The sequence below is a fragment of the Prosopis cineraria genome, unplaced genomic scaffold, assembly GCF_029017545.1.
Source record: "Prosopis cineraria cultivar Desert tree isolate PC_DT_omini unplaced genomic scaffold, ASM2901754v1 PC3, whole genome shotgun sequence".
In the NCBI taxonomy this organism is placed as follows: domain Eukaryota; kingdom Viridiplantae; phylum Streptophyta; class Magnoliopsida; order Fabales; family Fabaceae; genus Prosopis; species Prosopis cineraria.
Window position 1 is genome coordinate 40,391,776 of NW_026555334.1, and position 19,977 is coordinate 40,411,752.

A 19,977-nucleotide genomic window follows, 5' to 3' on the forward strand; every position below is an offset into this window, starting at 1 on the left:
TCTGTAAAATATTATACCCAAATAACTTTTAATTTTTTAAAAATAAAATTTTACCTTTTAAATATGAAATGGAGGAAAACCAAATAGTCTCTAAATGACTTTCCTGGAAGGATGTTGCTCCATGTCGTCCATGGTGATCACATTAATGGCTTGAATGCAATCAGTTAGCACCTCGACATTTTAAACTCCACGATTCCAGCAAAGTTCTAGACCAGTGATTAAAGCTTTAATCTCTGTAATGGCAGGTGGTGATTGATCAATTTTTTGACAAAAGCCTCTTATCCATTCCCCCTTTTCATATCTAACAATTCCTCCAATCAAGCTCCTGCCATCATCAGCTTTGACAGAACCATCGGTTTCCAGAACCTGTCGGCTAATTTGACATATTTCAATTTCAATTTGTTAAAAATTAGTAGATATACTCCAAAGTTTTGTACGTGTAAATTTTGAATTAGATTAGAAAAGGAACACCCAGTGTCCCAAAAGACAAGCCAAACCAGAGAAAGAATCAACAAACAACTTGGGGGCCTAAAACACGCTTTAGAACCCTACCCTAGTTTAACACATAACTCTGAAGAATTGCTACAAACCGAACGCCATTCTTTGTCTGGATCTTCCTAAAGATTGAAAGGTAGTAAACAACAACACAAAATGTCAAACTTTGTTACCCAGGATATCCACTTTTACATCAACAACAGATAGGGCATTGAATTAACCCATTCTCATTGCACTGGCCACATTTCACTGTCTTCTGGTGCTCTTTATCCAGGACCTTGCAACTTCCATTGCATTTTGAACACATCACAAACCTCACATCACCACACCCTTCACACCCAACTCTTGCCCTTGGAATTCCCTCAAACAGAATACCCAATTTCTCTTCTTCTTCTAACTTCACCACTTCATCAACTCCTCCTATTAATCTTCCCTTCACGAAGACCGTCGGGACTTTCACTCCTTTCGTTCCCATAAGCTGCCGTAATTCCTCCTTTAATCCTGCATCCATAGATATATCGCGCTCGAAGATGCGAATGTCATGGGACTCGAGGATTAATCGAACTTTATTGCAGTCTTCGAACGTCTTTCTAATACCTCGCAACGTCGTCGTGTAGATTACTACAGAGTTTTCTCCTCCTGGAGGGCACATTTTCTCGAATGCCTGAAGAACAGGTTCCGTGTCCTGAGACTTTCTGGACCTCCGGCCTTTGGGTGTTGCCCAGACCATTCTCTTGATTTGTTCTTCCTCTTCAGAGAGTTCTTTCTCATATGTTGCAAGAAGCTCCGGATCAAACAGTGGAGTGGGACTCCTCTTTCGAGACGAATGCCCAGAATCACTACCAAAACTGTTCCTTGAAGCACAAATAGGAGACCCCTTCAATGAAAAATTCGGATTAAGGACCGGCTTGCTTGGCTTGGGAGAAAAATTACTTGATTTCAGAATCCCTTTAGGGCTATAATCCAAGCGTCTCATGCCGCCTCTGACCACACCGCCTTGAACTTTGTTCTCCTTGCCTCCAAATTTCTTCACCGTTTTGGGAGACCCAAATTGATTCAATAACTTGAACGGACTTCTCGTATCAGAACCAATAAAGCCGCGAAGGAAAGGACTTGGTTTTGGGCTTTTCTTAGCTTGATTTGAAACGGGAACACCATCTTCAAGATCTTCCATGAGTTCCCAGGCATTAATAACCTCTGGGTCTTCGCGAGGAGGCGACTTCTCAAGCCTCTTAGAATCTGCAACGCACTCCGCTCCGGGTTGCTCGCTGTCCAACTTGAGCGCTCCATAGGTGGATGATGTAAGAGAAACCACATGATTAACGTAGTCGCCACCATTGGCGTTGATGAAGACTTCTTGCCTGAGGTCTTTCCTCAGGAGTTTTGAGGAAACACAACCCATCAGTGAGTGGGACGATGTCTAATCCTCTTGCTTGCTAGAAGGCCAGGGAATTTTGAAGGAGTGACGGCAACGGGTCTGGAAGTTTTTCCTGCAATCCGACCGTTACTTGTCCGCAACTGACCCCAACGGTCCGAAAATTCGAATCCACTTTGTAGTTTGTACATGTAATGACGGGATTTTGTTGGAACTTGGAAAGCCCGTACAATTTAGCGACCCGGTATCTCCCCTCCCACCCATTATTAACTAGATCGTCCAAGTTAAATATTTAAATTTTATTTTTTATTTTTTATAAATAAAAAATAAAAAATTTTATTAATTATTGTCAACAATATAAAAAATCAAGATTTAATATAAATATTATAAATTTAATATTATAATTTTTATATTTTAAATATTAAATTTACATTATTTAAAATATATCTAGATAGTCAATTTATAAAAATTAAAATTTTTTTATTAAATTTAATTACCAATCCAAACATGTTAAGTTTAATATTATTGGTGCAACTTTAATATTTAATTTTTTAAGGGGTAAGAACCTTTTAAATTTATAATGTAAAGGGTCTTTTATCCTATCATTTTCTCCAGGATTGTGTCTTGAGGTTATGGACTCAGTGTCGATTAAGATAAGTTAATAAAATTGTTAGGTTTTATTCAAGATTGTGGACTTAGAGTGGAACCTTGGAGGAAAGATTTGTGAGGCTACATGGTTTGGATTTTTGAGAAAAATTCAAATTCAATTTGGGCAATGTTTGTGGCTTTATCAAATCGTGGGATATAACTAGTTTTAATTCTTTGACTTGGTTAAGGAAACTCAACCACTTGTTTATTTTTTGAATTGAAAACAGTGACCTGTTTATTTTTTAGGGTTTCAATAAGTTGGAAAAGGGTTATCAAATATAAATCTTTTTCCTCAGTAATGTTTGCCCATATTTGTTTGGGTCCAATGGGTTAATCATTAAGATACTAAGGCTTAGATAGTTTTCAATTGAGAAGGTATAAGATTGTGGGCTTATTGTTTGGACAGTAAATTTAGAAAAGGTTGGTTTAGGGATTAATTTATAAGAGGTTAGTATTTTTTGCTTGGGGGTTTTCAAGACAGGTGACCCTACTTTCTTGGTTAATGGTTTAGTCAATGACTCATTTCAATTTTAAGTCAATGACGTTGTTAACAAGAGTATTGCTAAATTAGTCTTCTCCATTTTTTCTTTTCCTTTCTTCTAAAGCATATTTTTACTTCCTGCAAGAATTCTCTAATGAAATAATCTAAAAGAAAGTTTGTAAAGTCTCAAATATATTCAATTTCAAAGTCAAATACACTTAATAAGCTTGCCATCTAGCAAAAATTTATTTTGATACAAGAGTTTTAACATATTTTGCAAAACACCTTTGATCGATTTGCAATCAACTTTGACCAAAAACTTTTGGTTTATTAAGCCACTTTGAAATTTTGTGATACATAAAACGATGGTTAAAATTTCTTTTTTAATAATTGAATTATTTTGCTGGGTTGGATTTAAATGCTTTTACGTGAAAGCAATAATGCTTTCTTTCTCATTAAATCTCTATTTGAGGATTCTCCCATATCCTATAGCAGAGGCATTGCTTTCCACTACTTTTAATGCATGTGGGTCAGGCAGAGCTAAGCACAGGCTTTAACTTGTGATTTGATCTTTCTAATAATACGAGTGTGGGTATTTGTTCATGCTGGTGGACTTTTCTTAAGGCAATCGTGGATAGGTTTAACAAGCTTGTTTAACTATGGAAGAAGATCTCTTACATAATTTAAACATCCTAAAACCCTCTAGAGTCAAGTTTTACTAGTGATTTAATTTGATAATTTATTAGTAAATTGAATCATTCAATGATGGCAGTAATCATTCCCTAATGAATATGGTGACCTAAGAATCTTATTTTGGTTTGAAAAAGACTTATTTTTGTCTTTAAAACAGCAAGGCTACTTCTTTTGATACTATTGACAAATATGTGGATATGTTTGAAATGTTAATCAATTGATTGAGAGTAAATTAAAACATTATCAATGTAAACACTGATGAATTTAGTGTGTGGGTTAAAAATTTCATTTATGATTCTTTGAAATTCAAAGGGGGCATTTTTCAAATCAAATGACATGACATTCCATTCATACTGGCCAAAGGAAACTGAGAATGTAGTTTTATATCTATCATTATTCATCAATTTGAATTTGTCAAATTTTATATTTCATTTCAAACTTGAAAAAGATTGTTGCCAAATAAAGGTAGCTAAAAAGATTTTTTTTGTTAGGAATAGGATACCTAATACATTGGAGTGCCTAATTGAGAGGCTCGTAGTTAATTACTAATCTTGGAGATCCTTTCTCTATTTCTACATTTTTATTAATATAGAAGGCAACATAGGACCAAGAACTATGACTCTTTCTGATTAATTTTTTAGTGAGGAGTTCTTGAATTTCTTTTTGAAAAAATTCAAGAAGCTCTTGATTCATTTGAATTAGTCTAGCTTTTGTTGAAATTTTGGTTTAATAGAAATCTTTTTCATAAGATAGATTGACCAAATGTTTCTTTCTCTCCTAAAAAGCATAAGGGATATCAAAACATATAGATTGTTTAATATCAGTTAAAAGATTTTGGATCTTCGATTGGACTTTTGGTTTGGCTACTTGAGTATTTTTGAAGGAAATTTCTCCTTGTAAGAAATTAATTTGTTTTTCTTTAATGAGAATATGATTAACTTTTTAATCACTAGTTTGAAAATAAATTCAAAGAGAACTGGTTTCTCTAAACGTTGAATGGTTATTTCATCATTGAAAATGGAAAAAGGGAAAAGTTTCATAATGAAAAGAGTTCTTAAGATGATTTTATTTCTTATATTTTTTATCAAAAGGAGTGGAGTTTAATCTATCTGGTTATTTTTTAACAAAATTAATACTATATTTAGACTTTAAAAAATTTTAATGTTTAATTTAGACCACCCATATTAAATATGGAAATCTCAAATTAGTAATGAAACATGTTTATTAATTTTTTTTTATAATTTTTAATAAATATAGCAAAATAAATATTTTAAATTTGAATCATTCAAATTAAATTTGAATGGCCAAGATCCATTATCCCTCATGGGAGGGACAATAGAAAGAATCCAACTCCATAATTTAGGTGGTGTTTTAAAAGCTATATGAGAAGTAAAAAATTATTTATAGGATTGATTGATTGAATTTGGTTAAATAAGGTAGGGAATCAAGAACTGTTTTTAGATTAAGAATCAAATAGGGTTGGATTGATCTATTTTTTTAAATTAAATTTTAAAATTAAATAACAACATTGAGCAAGATAAACTTGAACCGAAAATTGCAAATCCTCAATTAGTGTTTTTTTTTAAAAAAAAAGCTCATATGGCAAGAGCTAATTATTTTCTACACATTTTTTAACAATTTCATATTTATATTGTTATGTAGGTATGTACTCTTACTTTTATTTAATTATTACGTCATTCCTTTAATCATCTCAATTGGTTGGACTATAAGAATTGTGAAATGTTTGCCTTTCTTATTTACAATCTGATCTGGTTTTTAAAAATTAAAACACTAAATTTAGGTTTATTCATTTTTTTAGGAGCACGTGACTTTTTTGTATTTCCCGACTTGTCGCCACACTCTTCAAATTTCTTCTTGCAGCTTCAGGGGCGGGGCAAGGTGGCAAACGCCTCAATGAAAATACCGCCTTGGCAGATTATTTTGCACTTGATTTTTTCCCTCCTTCAAGCCTAATTTGAGATACAAATGGAAAAAAGAGAGGCTAAAATGATTTCTTTTGGGTCAATCAAATATCAAATATAAAAGTTAATTTGCAGGTCCTCGTAATTTTTATTAGTTTTGAATTATGTCCCTAAGATTTATTTTATTTTAATTATATTCTTATAGTTTAATCAATTAAATATGTTAATCCCTGTTTCAAAATTTTTTTTCCAAGAAATGTAATGAAGAACTTTTATATTTATATCAAAACTTAGAATTACTTACATAATTTTTATAATTCAAAATTTATATAATTAGGTCATGTCCTCTAAATAATTTTTATTCAAGTATAATTTTAATAAAAGGTTAATAGAAACGTAAACATTGCATTAAATCATTTTTTTTCTTTTTGGCCAACAGTATTAAATCAAAGTTCTTATAAATTTAAAAAATATTTTTATTTTAAGAAAGTTAATCATTAATTAATAATTTTAACATTCAAGCTATAAAGGTTTGATTAAAATAAAATAAACTAGAGGAGCCTCATCCAAAATTGAAAAACTATAAGGATCTAGGTATTAATGTATAGTGATTTATATTTATATGCTCCTAATTTAATATAAACTTTTTTTTGGTTTGGGGGGGGAAGCCCAATGTATTAATTAACTAGACAGAAAGTGGGGATTGAAATGTCATGCAATCATGAAGCACTAACTCCTTTAGAAAGAAAGGAACATTATCAAAGAAGATGAAGAAGAAGAACAAGAGACATTCAGCGCCTCGTTTGCAAGTTTATCAGCCACTTTGTTTTGCAATCTTGAGATGAACTTATGGATGAACTGATGATCTATCATGCACAAGGACGGGCTCAGATACTATAAGAAGTTTGGAGCCCAATTCTGTTTCAGTTATCTCGTCGAGCTCACTTTTGCGAGAGACTGAGAGATCCTGGGGAATAGTAGTGTGTTGGCCTAGAAGTGAATCCAATGGGGGGCCCACAATCTTGACTTGCATGGCCATGTAAAAGAAGGGTTCTGTTATCAGGCGGCAATAAAAATAAGGGAAAATGACAATTACAGACCCTAAGGATGATTGATTACAACTGTAGACCTCCAATTATTGAAATATTGAGCATGACTTAATAAGATCGATTAATGAAATTTCTGACTTTATGCATATATAGAGTTTGTAACTTTGACCAAATTCAATGGGCCACCCAACTTGATTAAAAAAAATTAAAATTTGACTTGATTATATGAGTTTTTTAAGATGATAGGATACTTTAAATTTGATTAAAATAAGCTCGATTCAAATTGAACTCAATTCAAATAAACTTGGGCCACATGAATTACTAATTCTACCTATTTGTAATTAAAAATAATTTGATTGGACTGAAATGCCCTAAGATCCATTGAATAAAACAACTTGATCTGGGCATTGAAGCATTATCCCTAAATTTTCCCGTCCTTTTATCATTTTCTTCCTTCCTGCCTCTCCACTGCTCTCAAAGGTGACTTAAATGCTTGAAATTCTCTCTAACTCCACTTCTTAATTTGTTTTCAATTTCTCTTCCCAATTTCGCCACTTGTTCCTTCATTTCTTCTTCCATCTTTTTATTTGTGTTGTTTCATTTTTTTTTAGAGTTGATAATTTGAGTGAACCAAACTTATTTAAATCAAACTTAAAATATCTTACCCTATTTAAAAAGTTCATATAACCAAATATGACTTTAATACCTTCCGGCTTATTGGGACTAACCCAAATATTCAAAACTTTTTAAAAATATTTTTCTTTATTTTGTGAACCAGTTTTTAATTGTTAAATAATTATATTAAGCATAAAATATTATTTTAATTTTAAAAAAATAAAAAAATAATAACTTATTAACTTTGTACTCAAAAATTTTGTTAAGTTTTATTGTATTATGTATAATTTATTTATAAATCTTTTATTTACTTATAAATTAATATCTTAATTGTGTAGCTATTGCTCTTATTATGGTCGTATATAAATATTTTAATTAAATTATATTATTTCAATTATGATTAAGTTGATCTTAATTTAATTACATTTAGATCGCTAACTTAAAATTATTATCTTGATTAGTTTAAAATTTTTAATAACTTTTGAGTAAACTGTACTTTAATTTTTAAAAATATGAGAAAAATAGTCATCATTATATTATATAAAATAAAATTATTTAATTATGAGTAAAATATTATTTTTTATAATTATTTTTGAAATTTTTATATTGTTTAACCCCTCCAAACAAGGGATATTTACTTTAATTTATTTTTAATTTTTTGACCAACTCTAGCATAGGCGAAAGCTAAATAATTATTTAAAAATATTATTCTATTTATTATGTTTATCTAGTAATAAAGTCAAGAATTCATACATGTTCAAATTTTATTTTTAAATTTATTTTTAATTCAATTTTTACTTTAAAATTACTATCTTATTTTATGAAAAATATAAAATATATTTTTTGTATACTCAAATGATTTATAGGAGTCTAAACTTTTTAAAAAAAATAATTGGGCCTTAAAATATAAAAATAAGAATTAAAATATATTTTAAATATTATTTTAAGATATTTTATTAATTAAAAATAATAAAAATATGAAAATATAAATATTTTTACTCTTTTTTTTTGAAAAAAAATTATAGTAATGCACTCAAATATGTGGTATTTTAGTATAAAATGATATAAAATTTAAAAAATTAATTAATATTTATTATATTATATATATATTTTAAAAAAAATTATTTTTATTTGGATATTCAAGTTAAGCTTGACCTCAATTGGGCTTATTTTAAAAAATATTATTTCTTTTGGGCTCGATCCTAAATTTTGTCAGCATGGGTTTGGGTTGGCCTATCAAGTTTAAATTACCAACTCTATTTTTTTTAATTTTTGTTCACATTTAGCCTACATGATCTGTACAAATTGTGGATTAAAAATTAGTGGATTTATTTACTTTCTAGATCTTGTTGCCCCTACTTGCATTTTTATTACATGAATAGCTAAATTTGATGATTATGCTTTCTTTAATAGTTTGTAAAACTAAATTCAATAGTTGTGTTATGTATTATTCATAGTGATGTTCGATATTTCAATACTTATGTTAGATGTATTTTTAGTCCTTATGTTACGGGCTTTTAATAGCGATGTTTAAGCACATATTATAGGATTCTTTTTTTCGCTAGAAACATTATAGGCTTTTCTTTGTTTGGTGAAATTTTCTAGTTTTTTCTTAAGTGTTTTTGTTACATTCGGAAATATGGCTAATGTAATTGATATTTACAAAGTGTTTAATATTAAAAGTTGTGTAAATTATTAAGTATATGGCTTTTGAAATCTCCTAACATTGGTTGGAAATCGTGACAGGATCGTTTGTGAAATTTTGAAAACCCATTTAGAAAAAGGGTCATTTTAGATTGCTTAACTCTAAGATTACGTTTGCTTACTAAAATAAAATGGAATGGATTAGATTAAAAAATAATTGTAAAAATACGGTAATCAAAAAGGATATATGAGTATATTCATAAAGGGGTGAGATAATTTAATTTACGAGGTTAGGAATTATAATTTATATAATTTTTGAAGGGTGTGATGATTCCTACATTTTTAATATATATTAATGAGTTTTATTATGCTCAATATGGGAAAAAGAATGATTTAGTTCATTTTTATCTTTATTTTTTAATCTATTCTATTTTATTTTATTTTAGTAAACAAACATAACCTAAGTTTAATTAGAACATAGTTTTTTAATTATAAAAAAATGTATTACTATTAAAATCCCCTAGCATGGGACGAAAATAATGGTAGAATTACTTTTGAAATCATGAAAACTTGCTTGGTTTTGTGAAATCCTCTCATTATAATATTTTAAGTTTTGTACAGTACAAAGTTTTCTTTTAAAAGCAATAATACATTTACTAATAAAATCTCCTAACGTAAGTCGTAATTTTCAAGAGTAGTGTATTATTTTACACCCTGAAGTAACATTTAGTTACATACTTTATATTCTAACTTCATTACAACTAAAAAACAAAGTGGTAACAAGATTAGAATTATATCATTTTGTGCATAAACAAAATGAATATGTACACAGCTTTTGAGATTGACAACTTAGTAAATATCAATGACATTAATCATCCTTTTAAACGTAGCAAAAACACTTTACAAACAGAAGCAAGAAAATGTCAAAAAACAAAAAGCCTAAATTTTGTGCCTTCACTTTTTTACTACTTTCTCTTTGTTTGGCTTTTGAAATGAACGTCAAAACTTCTGAATCAACTTTATTGAATCAACTAAAAGGCCACTACGTAATAATAATCTATATATGATCCAAGTACTGAAAAATATATATACACTAAAAATACAAAACATCACTATTGAAAATCCATAATATAAGCACGAAAAATGCATCTAACATAAGTATTCATATAGACCATCACTATGAATAATACATAATATAACTATTGAATTTAGTTTAACAAACTATAAAAGAAAGCGTCACAATCAAATTTAACTATTCATGTAATAAAATGCAAGTAGGGGCAGCAAGATCTAGAAAGTAAAAAAAAAAAAAACCACTAATTTTTAATCCATAATTTATGCAGATGATGCAGGCTAAATGCGAACAACTATTGAAAAAAGTGGAACATCACAAATAAAAAACGGCACAAGAAATGAAGGAACAAGTGGCGAAATTGCGAAGAGAAATTGAAAACAAATTAAAAAGTGGAGTTATAGAGCCTAGTATGTGAGTCACCTTCGACAGCAATTGAGAGGCAAGGAAGGAAGAAGATGGCAACGAGATGGGAAAAAAAAAAAAAAGGAATAAAGCTTCAACTCCCAAATCAGGTTGGGTTGTTTTATTCGATTGATCTTAGGGACATTTCAGTCCAATCAAATTATTTTTAATTGCAGGACCATGGTTCTTAAATGGTATTTCAATAATTGAAGATCTATAATTGTAATTAATCATCTTATAGGGTCTGTAATTGTCATTTTCCCTAAAACAAACAAAAAAGCAATGAACGAATGGAGATGGACGAGGCTGGTGTGTGTAGCTAAGTTGTGTGCACCCCTCTTCTGCTAGCTAGCAGTCAATAGTTACTTCAGATCAAGTTCATTTGTTGCACTATTAAAAGAAAATGTTCATTCACTCATTGCGTGCTTTTTTATTCCCGGAAACAAAAAAATTCTGTTTTTTCCGCACGTGAAGTGTTATGAGCGCGACTGACTATTGATCAGCGCAAATTATTTTGTGAATTTGTGGGATGTCTGCAAATTACGGACTTCTTTATAAATCATAACATAACAGATGCGACTCCCAAAAGGCCAAAAGCCAAATTTCCTTCACCTTATAATTATAAACACTACAAAAACTTGGATTGCGACATTTCCCCCCTATCTGATGCCATCCTAAGATGGTTTATTAGATTAAACATCTGACCACTAATCTCTACATGCTGCTACTAATTCAGATGCTTTCACAGTTTTGCTTTCAATTAGCTCAGGAATACGCCGCATTATTTTATAGCTACTTCGAGCATCATGCATTATATAATTTGATCCATGTTGAATTAGTATTCAGGAGTGAATATTTAAATAATATATCAAGTAACTCCAGTTTAATCAATATTTTTAATTCTAATGCTCACGAGCTCACTAAATACGCCTCTTCACGTTCACGTTACGAATTATCAGCGCACCATGATGATATTTAAACTTTAACTAGATTGTGCTAATGTAATTTCTGGCCGGGGAAAAAAAAAAGAGGACTCTATCTATCTAGACTGGGTGCTCAGGGATTCTAGCCGCTGTTCGCGTAAAAGCTTCAAGCAAACTTATGGAAAAATTAACGTTTCAAAGATTGAGCAGAAAAAATCAGTCGCAGTACTTCAATTAATAATTAACTGGATTCATCGCCGCATTTGCCACCGGGTTTTGGTCTGCGAATATGATTAGTTTGTTGTAACTAACTTTACTAGCCTCTTTGATTGCGTCTTCTGTGTCTCCTAACTACCTAAACCCGCAATTTTTAATTTAATTCCTCATTGAATAACTGAGTCAGTGTATCATTAATGTTTGTTCACAAAATTACCTAAAACATTGGGGGAAAGCATAAAACCGGAGATATTAATTATGAGAATATGAGGCATACATTATTGTCGAGGAGCCGTGAGCATTCTTTTTCTTATATTGCAATATTGGTCGGCTCGAAAAGCCGGCTGTAATATAATCAGATTCGTATAAATTCCTTTTCATTACTCTGCAGCATGATATAATAATAATAATAATAATCTGACCTCGCTTCTTGTTTTATAAGGGATGCTGAATACAACTTGTCAAAAAGAACAAAAAGATCATCCCAGAACATATAATGACTTTTCAAAGACTACGTATATAGTCTTCGCCTCACATTCTTTTTTTTTTTTTTAAATGAATGTCATCATTGATGAAATTGGGACTTATTCTAGGAAGAGGGAAAAGTTAACAAATTCAAGCTACATAAGTAACGCGATTAATTAATGCATAATATCTTGACATACAGAGTTCTTTTAATGATTTGAGCAGTATGTATCAGACAGTATTGGAGTGTTTAATATTTTATCTTGCAACAGCTATTGCACTCACGTCGACCTACTAAAGGCAAGAAACTAATACATGTAATGTAAGCCTCAACTCAACAACCATTTTATATATGATGGAATAACGTAACGAATGAACTTCCATCATATGCATACTTTTAGGTCAGCAGCTATGGTATTTATGTAGCCTAGCTGCCTGACCAATATAAAATGCAGGTTGTTAATCAGAAAGCAAGGGCACACTGTGCATGATGAGAACCTAATTAGGAAGAGACCAGCCTTAGAGAAGCTGTCAAAATAAAAAACAGCCATGGAGGAAAACGAAAAAACCTTCAAGTTGGGAAAAACGCCCTCTAAAACGCTGCGTTTTTTTCATGGTTTTCGTATTCTTTTGACGGGCCTCAAAGATAGTCTACTCTCTCTCTCTCTCTCTCTCTCTGGAAAAGTGGGAGTGGCCTACTCGCATTCATAGAAAACAAAACCAGCGTGAGGTGAGACTGAGCACCAGTCAACAAGTTGAACACGCCCCTCCCGCTCCCTCCTGAATAATGAATGTATTAAATTCTCTCTCTCTCTCGCTCTCTCGCGCCCGCCTACTTTTCAAGTGCTCTTTAGCTCTTCCATTCCTACCCACTTCTACAAAAACCATTGTCTTTCTCCGTTTCTCCCCTTTCATACTTTCTTCCTTGCAGGCCTCGGCCTTCCGTTTTTGCGTCCACCAACTGCAATGCCACAAGTCGAAACATTGGTTTCTGCGTGTGCCGGCGGCGGGTCCGGTGATCGCAAAATTGCCTGCGAGACTCTTGCTGACGGTCACAGCCACCAGGTAGAGGAAGCGCATCTGCCGAAGAACAACCCTGATTCCCCGCCTGAATCCTTCTGGCTCTCCAGGGACGAAGAATTGGACTGGTGGGACCGTAATGCTGTCTACGAGCGAAAAGAATCCACCAAGGGTAACAGCTCCAATTCCACCAATTTGAACCCCAGTTTGAAATCCAGGTCTCAGCGGGTTTCTTTGAAGTCCAAGGCCTCCATTATTGGCCTGCCAAAGCCTCAGAAACCTTCCTTTGGGGATGCCAAGAATCGTCGAAACCACAAGCCGGGGAACACCAGATTGTTCCCCAAACGGAGTGCGTCAGTGGGAAAATCGGAATCCTCAGTGATCGAACCATCATCGCCAAAGGTTTCATGTATGGGGAGAGTGAGATCAAGGAGGGATCGAAATCGTAGGTTGAGAATTCGCCAAAGGTCCTCTGAGTCGGGCACCGCTAAAGAAAAATTGATGCGAAGCAAAAGCAGAGGCCGGAAACCAGGGTTCTTTGAAAGCTTTAGAGCTATTTTCCGCCCCCGCCGCCAAGAAAACAAGGTCCAGAAAGCCGATCTTCCGCCAGAAGATTCTCCTTCAAGCAAGAACCGGACCACGCTGCCGCGGAATAGCACTGCTAGCGATATCGACGCATCTTTCGCCGAGCCGACCCCGAGAAACAGCGTGACGGAGAGTGAACCTCCTGGTTTAGGTGGTATGAAGCGGTTCGCATCTGGGAGACGGTCCGGCGCGTGGGGGGTAGGTGAGCCTGAGATCCACGTGCGGCAATAGGCTTCAAGCGGTTCGGCGACGGCGTCGAGCTTGCGTGCTCGGAATCGCCGATGCTTGTGCCGGGCACAGATGACGTGACACGTCGAATAACGGTCTCGACTGTTCCCGAATACTTCTGCTTTTACTGTGATTTGGTTTTTAGCGTTTCCTTTTTCTCTCTAGTCTCTACTAACAATTTGTAAATAGATTCGTGAATCGTGAGTGCTTTTTTCCCTTCACCAAGAGTAGGAGTGATGTTTTCTAATAAATGAGCAGTTGTAAATTTTACTTTTCCTAATGGATCTGGGACTGGGCGTACAATTTTTGGGGAGGAAAAATCGCAAGTATTGATGGCCAATGATTTCAGTCTCAGAGCGGGAACGATTACGTTCTCGTCAGTGATTATAAAAGGGAAGAGTGAAAGTTTTTTTGATTTTCTTTTGAATTATGGATCATCCTTTTACATCTCTATATCATTAAACTCTTGTCATTGAGAGTTTAGATGTGGGAATGTAGTGATAAATTTAACTAGCAATAGCTGATTTAGAATTTATGAACGTTTGATGTCTGATGACATGAAAAGTTGAGGAGAATCTTAAGCTTTAGTCTTTTGCAATAAGAAAACTTTTAATTTTATTTTTTTAAAAAAAGTTTTATTATAGATATCTTTTTGAAACATGCTTGAACCTCTTCTAATATATTAAATAGTTACAAAACAAACATCCTTTTTATTTTTAAAATTTTATTTTTAATTTATCTAATTATTAGTTGACTGTTAAGTTATTAAACCAATATACCTACATTTAAAATATAAATGTTATCTAAAAATTATTTAAATTATCAAAAAATTTAATGCATATATTTACTTTTTTATTTATGTTTTTTTTGTTTGGTTTTATAAATATATTTATTTAACAACATTTTCTAAAATTTCAATACATAAATTGGCTAAAATAATATTTTAAACGCACAGTTAAGAAAACTTAATGAAATAATAGGATTTAATATAATAAATTACTCAATATAATTTTTATTTATTTCTTAATTTTATTAATTTAACATGCAATTTAAATTTATTTATCTAAATATTTATGTAATTATTTAAATTTTTAAAATTGGGAGAGAGAATAAAAAAATAAAAAATTAAATATTTTAAAATTTTTAAAAAAATTCTCCTTTGATTTTATTCATAGGGAAAAGAGGAAAAAAATTTAATTATATTTATAAGGCACTTATTAACTCTTAATGATTCTCTTTACATTTTGGTCATTATTAAATATTTTAAATAAAAATATTTGTAATGAAATTTAAAAACGGTAAAGGTAAAAATTTGTTAAAATTTAAGATAAAGTTAATAAAATTTTTTTTTTTAATTTCAGTAAAATATACTGAGAGTGACTGATAAATAGAATTAGAGAATCATAACATTGTTAATAATTGAATTAAAATATATTTTTTGAAAATTGAAGAAAAATATATGTGATTTAAGTAAAACAGAAAGGAAATTATTATATTTTTTTTAACGAAAAAAATGACTGTCTCGCCAGACGCACATCAGTGAGAAATCAACCAAGTGACATTTGATTTGCGCGATAAAAATTGTTGTGTAAATTGTTTAAGTTAAATTTAAATATACTGAGTTCTGTTTTTATTTAAAATGTAATATTTTTTTTTTACTTTCGAAGAATTGACATATAAAATTAAATAATTTTATTGTCAACTTATCAAAAAATAATTTAATTAAGATATAAAACTAAAACCATGGAAATACAATATAAAAGAGTGAGAAACAATGGGTATGCATGATGTAGTACTCATCATCTTCGATAGATACCGAATTCATGTCTGGTAATTGATTTTTTTAATAAAGATCTGAAAAGTAAAATAAATCTGTAATTTGTTTTGTTTTGTTTTTTAACTCACAATCTCATCATGCTTAGCTTGGACCCATCTTCTTCTGTAAGTCCTGAGACAACTGTGAAGGTCAAAAAAGGCATCTCGGCGTAATTTCCATCGTAGGTTACGTCTCGAGTTCAAATGGTGCTGATTGGGCTGTGTTTGTCAATGCTATTCTCCTTTCTCCTCTTTATTTTGTTGCACCTACTCGTTTTCATGTCACAATTAAGGGGTGCATAATTCATCTAGGTTGTGAAGATATTGATACATGTATCAAATACAGCATGCGTACATCAATATTTTAATTTTGAAAAATATAAGATATGATTTATTTTCGATAGTTGTATATATATTTATAAAAAATATTAAAAATATAATTTTAATTTAAAAAATATTCAAATTAACATACATATATAATCCTTTATAATAATATGAAGTAAAATATAATCATTAATTGTATTTTTATTTTATCTATACCTAATTGCTTATCATTTAGTCTTTACTAATAGGTAAAGTATTAATATTTTTTTCTTCTCAACCATTATAATATTACGTTTCCACATTTTTATAATTAAAAAATGTAATATTTATTCTTTTATTGTATCCAAAACTTATTTTTTTTAAAAAAAATTTAATCTTTGACTTTGAAAGCAAATCAAAAAATGATATTAGTAATAAAAAATTTAATATTACAAATTTTAATAAATTAATTTTTTTAAATTTTTTTTTTCAAATATTGATAAGAAATTTAAAAATATTGAATACATATTAAAAATTTAAATTTTTTAAAATTTAAATATATCATTTCAATACTTTGTGAATATGTATTGAAAAAATATAGGTGAATATTGATATCAAATATAATATCAATACGCATACGTTAGACAATTTGAAATATCAGTGTCTGACATATATAATTTTAATATCTTTCAATTCTCAATGCAACCCAAAAAATATACTACATCAAGATACTATTTGTTTTCTATTTAGTTGAATATAAAATTTTAAAATGTCCGCAGCATTTAGGTAACATCAAAATAGACAAGGTTGGAGACATAATTCATCATGATAAAACTCATTTGACAACTTTCAGAAAAAGCCTAAAATTCCGATTGCGAGCGTGAATAGTGATATGACATATCTTCTTACTGGCCGCCAACCAAAAAAGATATGATATATCTTCTCACCCCAAATACAAGTAGTCAGAATTCAAACTTGTGCTAAAGAAAATCAACACCCAACTCCAAGTTTCCTTGAGCATGCAAAATGAAATAAAATGAAAAATGTGTATTAGAAAAACAGTAATTTTTTTTTTTAAAAAAAAGAAGAAAAACAGTGATTTTATGGATGAACAATGTCTTTTATTCCTCGAAATAAAAGAGAGCTAGAAATAGCGAGAGAGAATGGAAGGGAGGGATCCCTCTCCTCTGAACATCACAGCCTATTCCACAACAGTCCAATGTTCATAAAACGACTAAACGATTGAAGCCAACACACTCTGCTGTTTAACAGGGGAAGCAAAAGATGAGTTAACCTTGAGCTGAGTACTTATGAATTTTGCGGCCGTCAAGGGGCTGGACAGGCCGTGCATTATTCTTGAACTGAGGGCTCAAAGGTGCCTTGAGAAGATGGATCTGTTCAGTGGAGATTGACCTTACCTTGCCCAGAATGCTCCAGGTCACATTCTCTTTGCATGGAGGAGTGGTCAAAGAGCCCACATATCTGTAATATGTTCGGCTTCTTCTCTTCATATGCCTCACATCAAAGGTTCCCAGATCAATATGGGCCCCATCGTAGCCAGCTGAACTCTCCTTCGCCAGCTCAACTAGCTTCTTCTCCAGCTGCACAGATCGATATCACTCCTTTATACTTGATCGGGACCTCAAATTGAAATGGAAATTATTTACATTTTCAAGTTGATGCAAGCCATGGCACCTTGGAGATGACAGGATCTGAATCACCCAATTTGTACAGCACCCCCACAACTGCAAAACTTCCTTCTTCGTTCTGGTGCACTAGATGCAGTTCCGCGTCCATTCTGTATCACAATATTTGTGTGTGTATATATATTTAACCTCACAATCAATTAAAAATGGTTTGAACCTTCTTCCTGAACCATAATGAAAGGGGAAAGAAGAGAAGGAACTTACTTCTTCCCATTAACTCGGTGCTCCGAAGGAGAATGCCAGTGCATTTGTTTCAGGTAAAACTTCTGTCCATCTATTCTCAAATCTCCCACTTTCATATCAAAATGAATCTATACATGCATGATATAATTACTTCATCAGTGCTTGATAATGCATTCGGGGCATGCTGGTTGAATCAAGAATAAAGTGTTAGTTCAGGAGCAGACCCCAATGTTGAAGCCGTTGTTAACAAGTGAGGCGTTAGCAGAATGGTAGTGTCGTTCTAAGGGCTTCAATTGCTTGTTGTACACAATATTCTCATTCCTAAGGTCCACAGGGGACTGAGCTTTTCCTTTGGAGCAGGCTGAGAAACTTGGACTTAAGCTGCCCCATTTATTAGGACCATTTGCACCATAATAGCCAAAATTAACCGGATCTGGTGCACCATAAAAATTTCCGATTATGAAACAAAAAATGAACACATGCCAACACAAAGAATTTGATATACTCTGCATCATTTGAATTTAAACCATAACAAAAACCAGACCTCTAAACAGAACACCAAACTCACGGCTCTTCAGAGGGGGCGGGGAACTCTGTTTCAACTTGTAAAATGTTAAGAATGCTATGCTGGTGGCAAACTAATGCATCCAAATCATTTGTATAGACTGATAATTGAGAACAATTATAAATTCCTAGCGCAAACTGTTGAAGATAAGTCACTAAAACAACTCTTGATATAAGCGAAGAAAACTTGTCTCTGCTGGAAAAAGAGGCCAGCCATTGGAAAGAAACAATATAAGTGAAATTCGATGGGAAGAAATATTTGGATTTTTACCTGCGGAAGTACAAAGTGCGAGCAATGCACAGGAAAGGATTAGGAAGAAAATTGTCATGGACATTTTGGATGGGTTGGAGTGGATGGCTATGTCGTGTTTGTGCTTTTGATTAGCTTTTATGGACGAAGATGCTCTTGTTTTCTCCAGTATTTCTGTTGCAACAGTAAATTTGTTAGACACTGCTGATTTGAGCGCTGCTTGTTGCAACGATTCGATGGTGCGATAGGAGCAGCTTTACAGGATTTATTTATAGAATTACATTTTCGCAAATATTTTTTTTTTTAAAAGAGGCTGTGCTCATGGAAAGTCGTATTCATGATCTTGAAAATATTTTCGCCAAAAATTTTATTGAAATTGGAGTTCTTGATTTTAATTTTTCTCTTGTTCATTGCTGCTTCCGGCGCGTAATAGTTTTATAGGCTCCATTTAATTTGTGCGCGAAAGATCAAAGATCTATTGCTTTCATATGAAAACGCACTGGTGAGTGATCATGACTCATAATCAATTTTGGTTCCATCTCAATTATAAGCATAAATATAATCCAGCAAACTCATCTTCGTGCGTGCGTGCGTGTGTGTAAAGTAAATCATGTGTATGTCTTGAAAAAAAAAATCAATCTTAAAAAGCAGAAAACATTGCACGTCGAAACAAAACTAATATAGTAATTTTCATTTTATTGGAGCTTCCCACACGATCCATGTTCCGTGATTCACATTCCTTTGTGCGTCTGAAAAAATAAAATTGGGATGGATGTTAAAAGCAGGCCACTTCGGGTGAGAGGGATTGGCATAGTGCGCATGCTCAGATGTCACTTTAAGAGGCTACGAGGGATTGAGATTGACCAAACAGCACTTGAAAGTTTGTGTCGAAAGGTTGGTTAATATTCTTTCAAATAAAAAATATTAATGATATGTAAAAAATAGCACCTTCAGAGCCACAAGCAATCAAAGTTTTAAACTTCATGCTCCATCGAAAAATTATCATATTAATTTATTTGTTAAAAATATTTCAACTTTTTTAATTAAAGAAAGACAATAAGGTATTTTGTTATTTGAACAAATATTTTTTTCAAGTTAAACTGTTGAAAATGAAAAAAAATTCATCTTTTTTTTTTGACAAATTATGATTAAGATCACTTTTATTTATTTATAAAAATACCTTATAAATATAATCAGAATAGTGAAATTTGTGTTGGTTTTGGTTGCCCAGGGGCATTAGAAGCCCACAGGAATAAAATGGCCATTTTATATGGTTAATAGGAATTTGTTTTTTTTTTGAAGTATGAACTAATTAAGTTT

The 19,977-nt window shown here is 31.8% G+C and overlaps 3 protein-coding genes across 3 annotated transcripts; 1 reads left to right on the forward strand and 2 right to left on the reverse strand.

Moving 5' to 3' along the window:
• Positions 1–429: 429 nt before the first annotated feature.
• LOC129306937 (uncharacterized) lies at positions 430–2,021 on the reverse strand. The gene has a single exon (XM_054947761.1). It carries the CDS (start codon positions 1,895–1,897, stop codon positions 689–691), a length of 1,209 nt encoding a protein of 402 aa, XP_054803736.1. The 5' UTR covers positions 1,898–2,021; the 3' UTR covers positions 430–688.
• Positions 2,022–12,711: 10,690 nt separating this feature from the next.
• On the forward strand, positions 12,712–14,110 carry LOC129306699 (uncharacterized). Its single transcript, XM_054947410.1, has one exon. It carries the CDS (start codon positions 12,970–12,972, stop codon positions 13,837–13,839), a length of 870 nt encoding a protein of 289 aa, XP_054803385.1. The 5' UTR covers positions 12,712–12,969; the 3' UTR covers positions 13,840–14,110.
• Positions 14,111–17,053: 2,943 nt separating this feature from the next.
• On the reverse strand, positions 17,054–19,024 carry LOC129306909 (alpha carbonic anhydrase 1, chloroplastic). Its single transcript, XM_054947712.1, has 5 exons — positions 18,679–19,024; positions 18,068–18,276; positions 17,865–17,971; positions 17,650–17,752; positions 17,054–17,555 (listed from the first exon to the last, which is right to left on the reverse strand). Exons 1-5 carry the CDS (start codon positions 18,740–18,742, stop codon positions 17,244–17,246), a joined length of 795 nt encoding a protein of 264 aa, XP_054803687.1. The 5' UTR covers positions 18,743–19,024; the 3' UTR covers positions 17,054–17,243.
• Between the last annotated feature and the right edge of the window lie 953 nt (positions 19,025–19,977).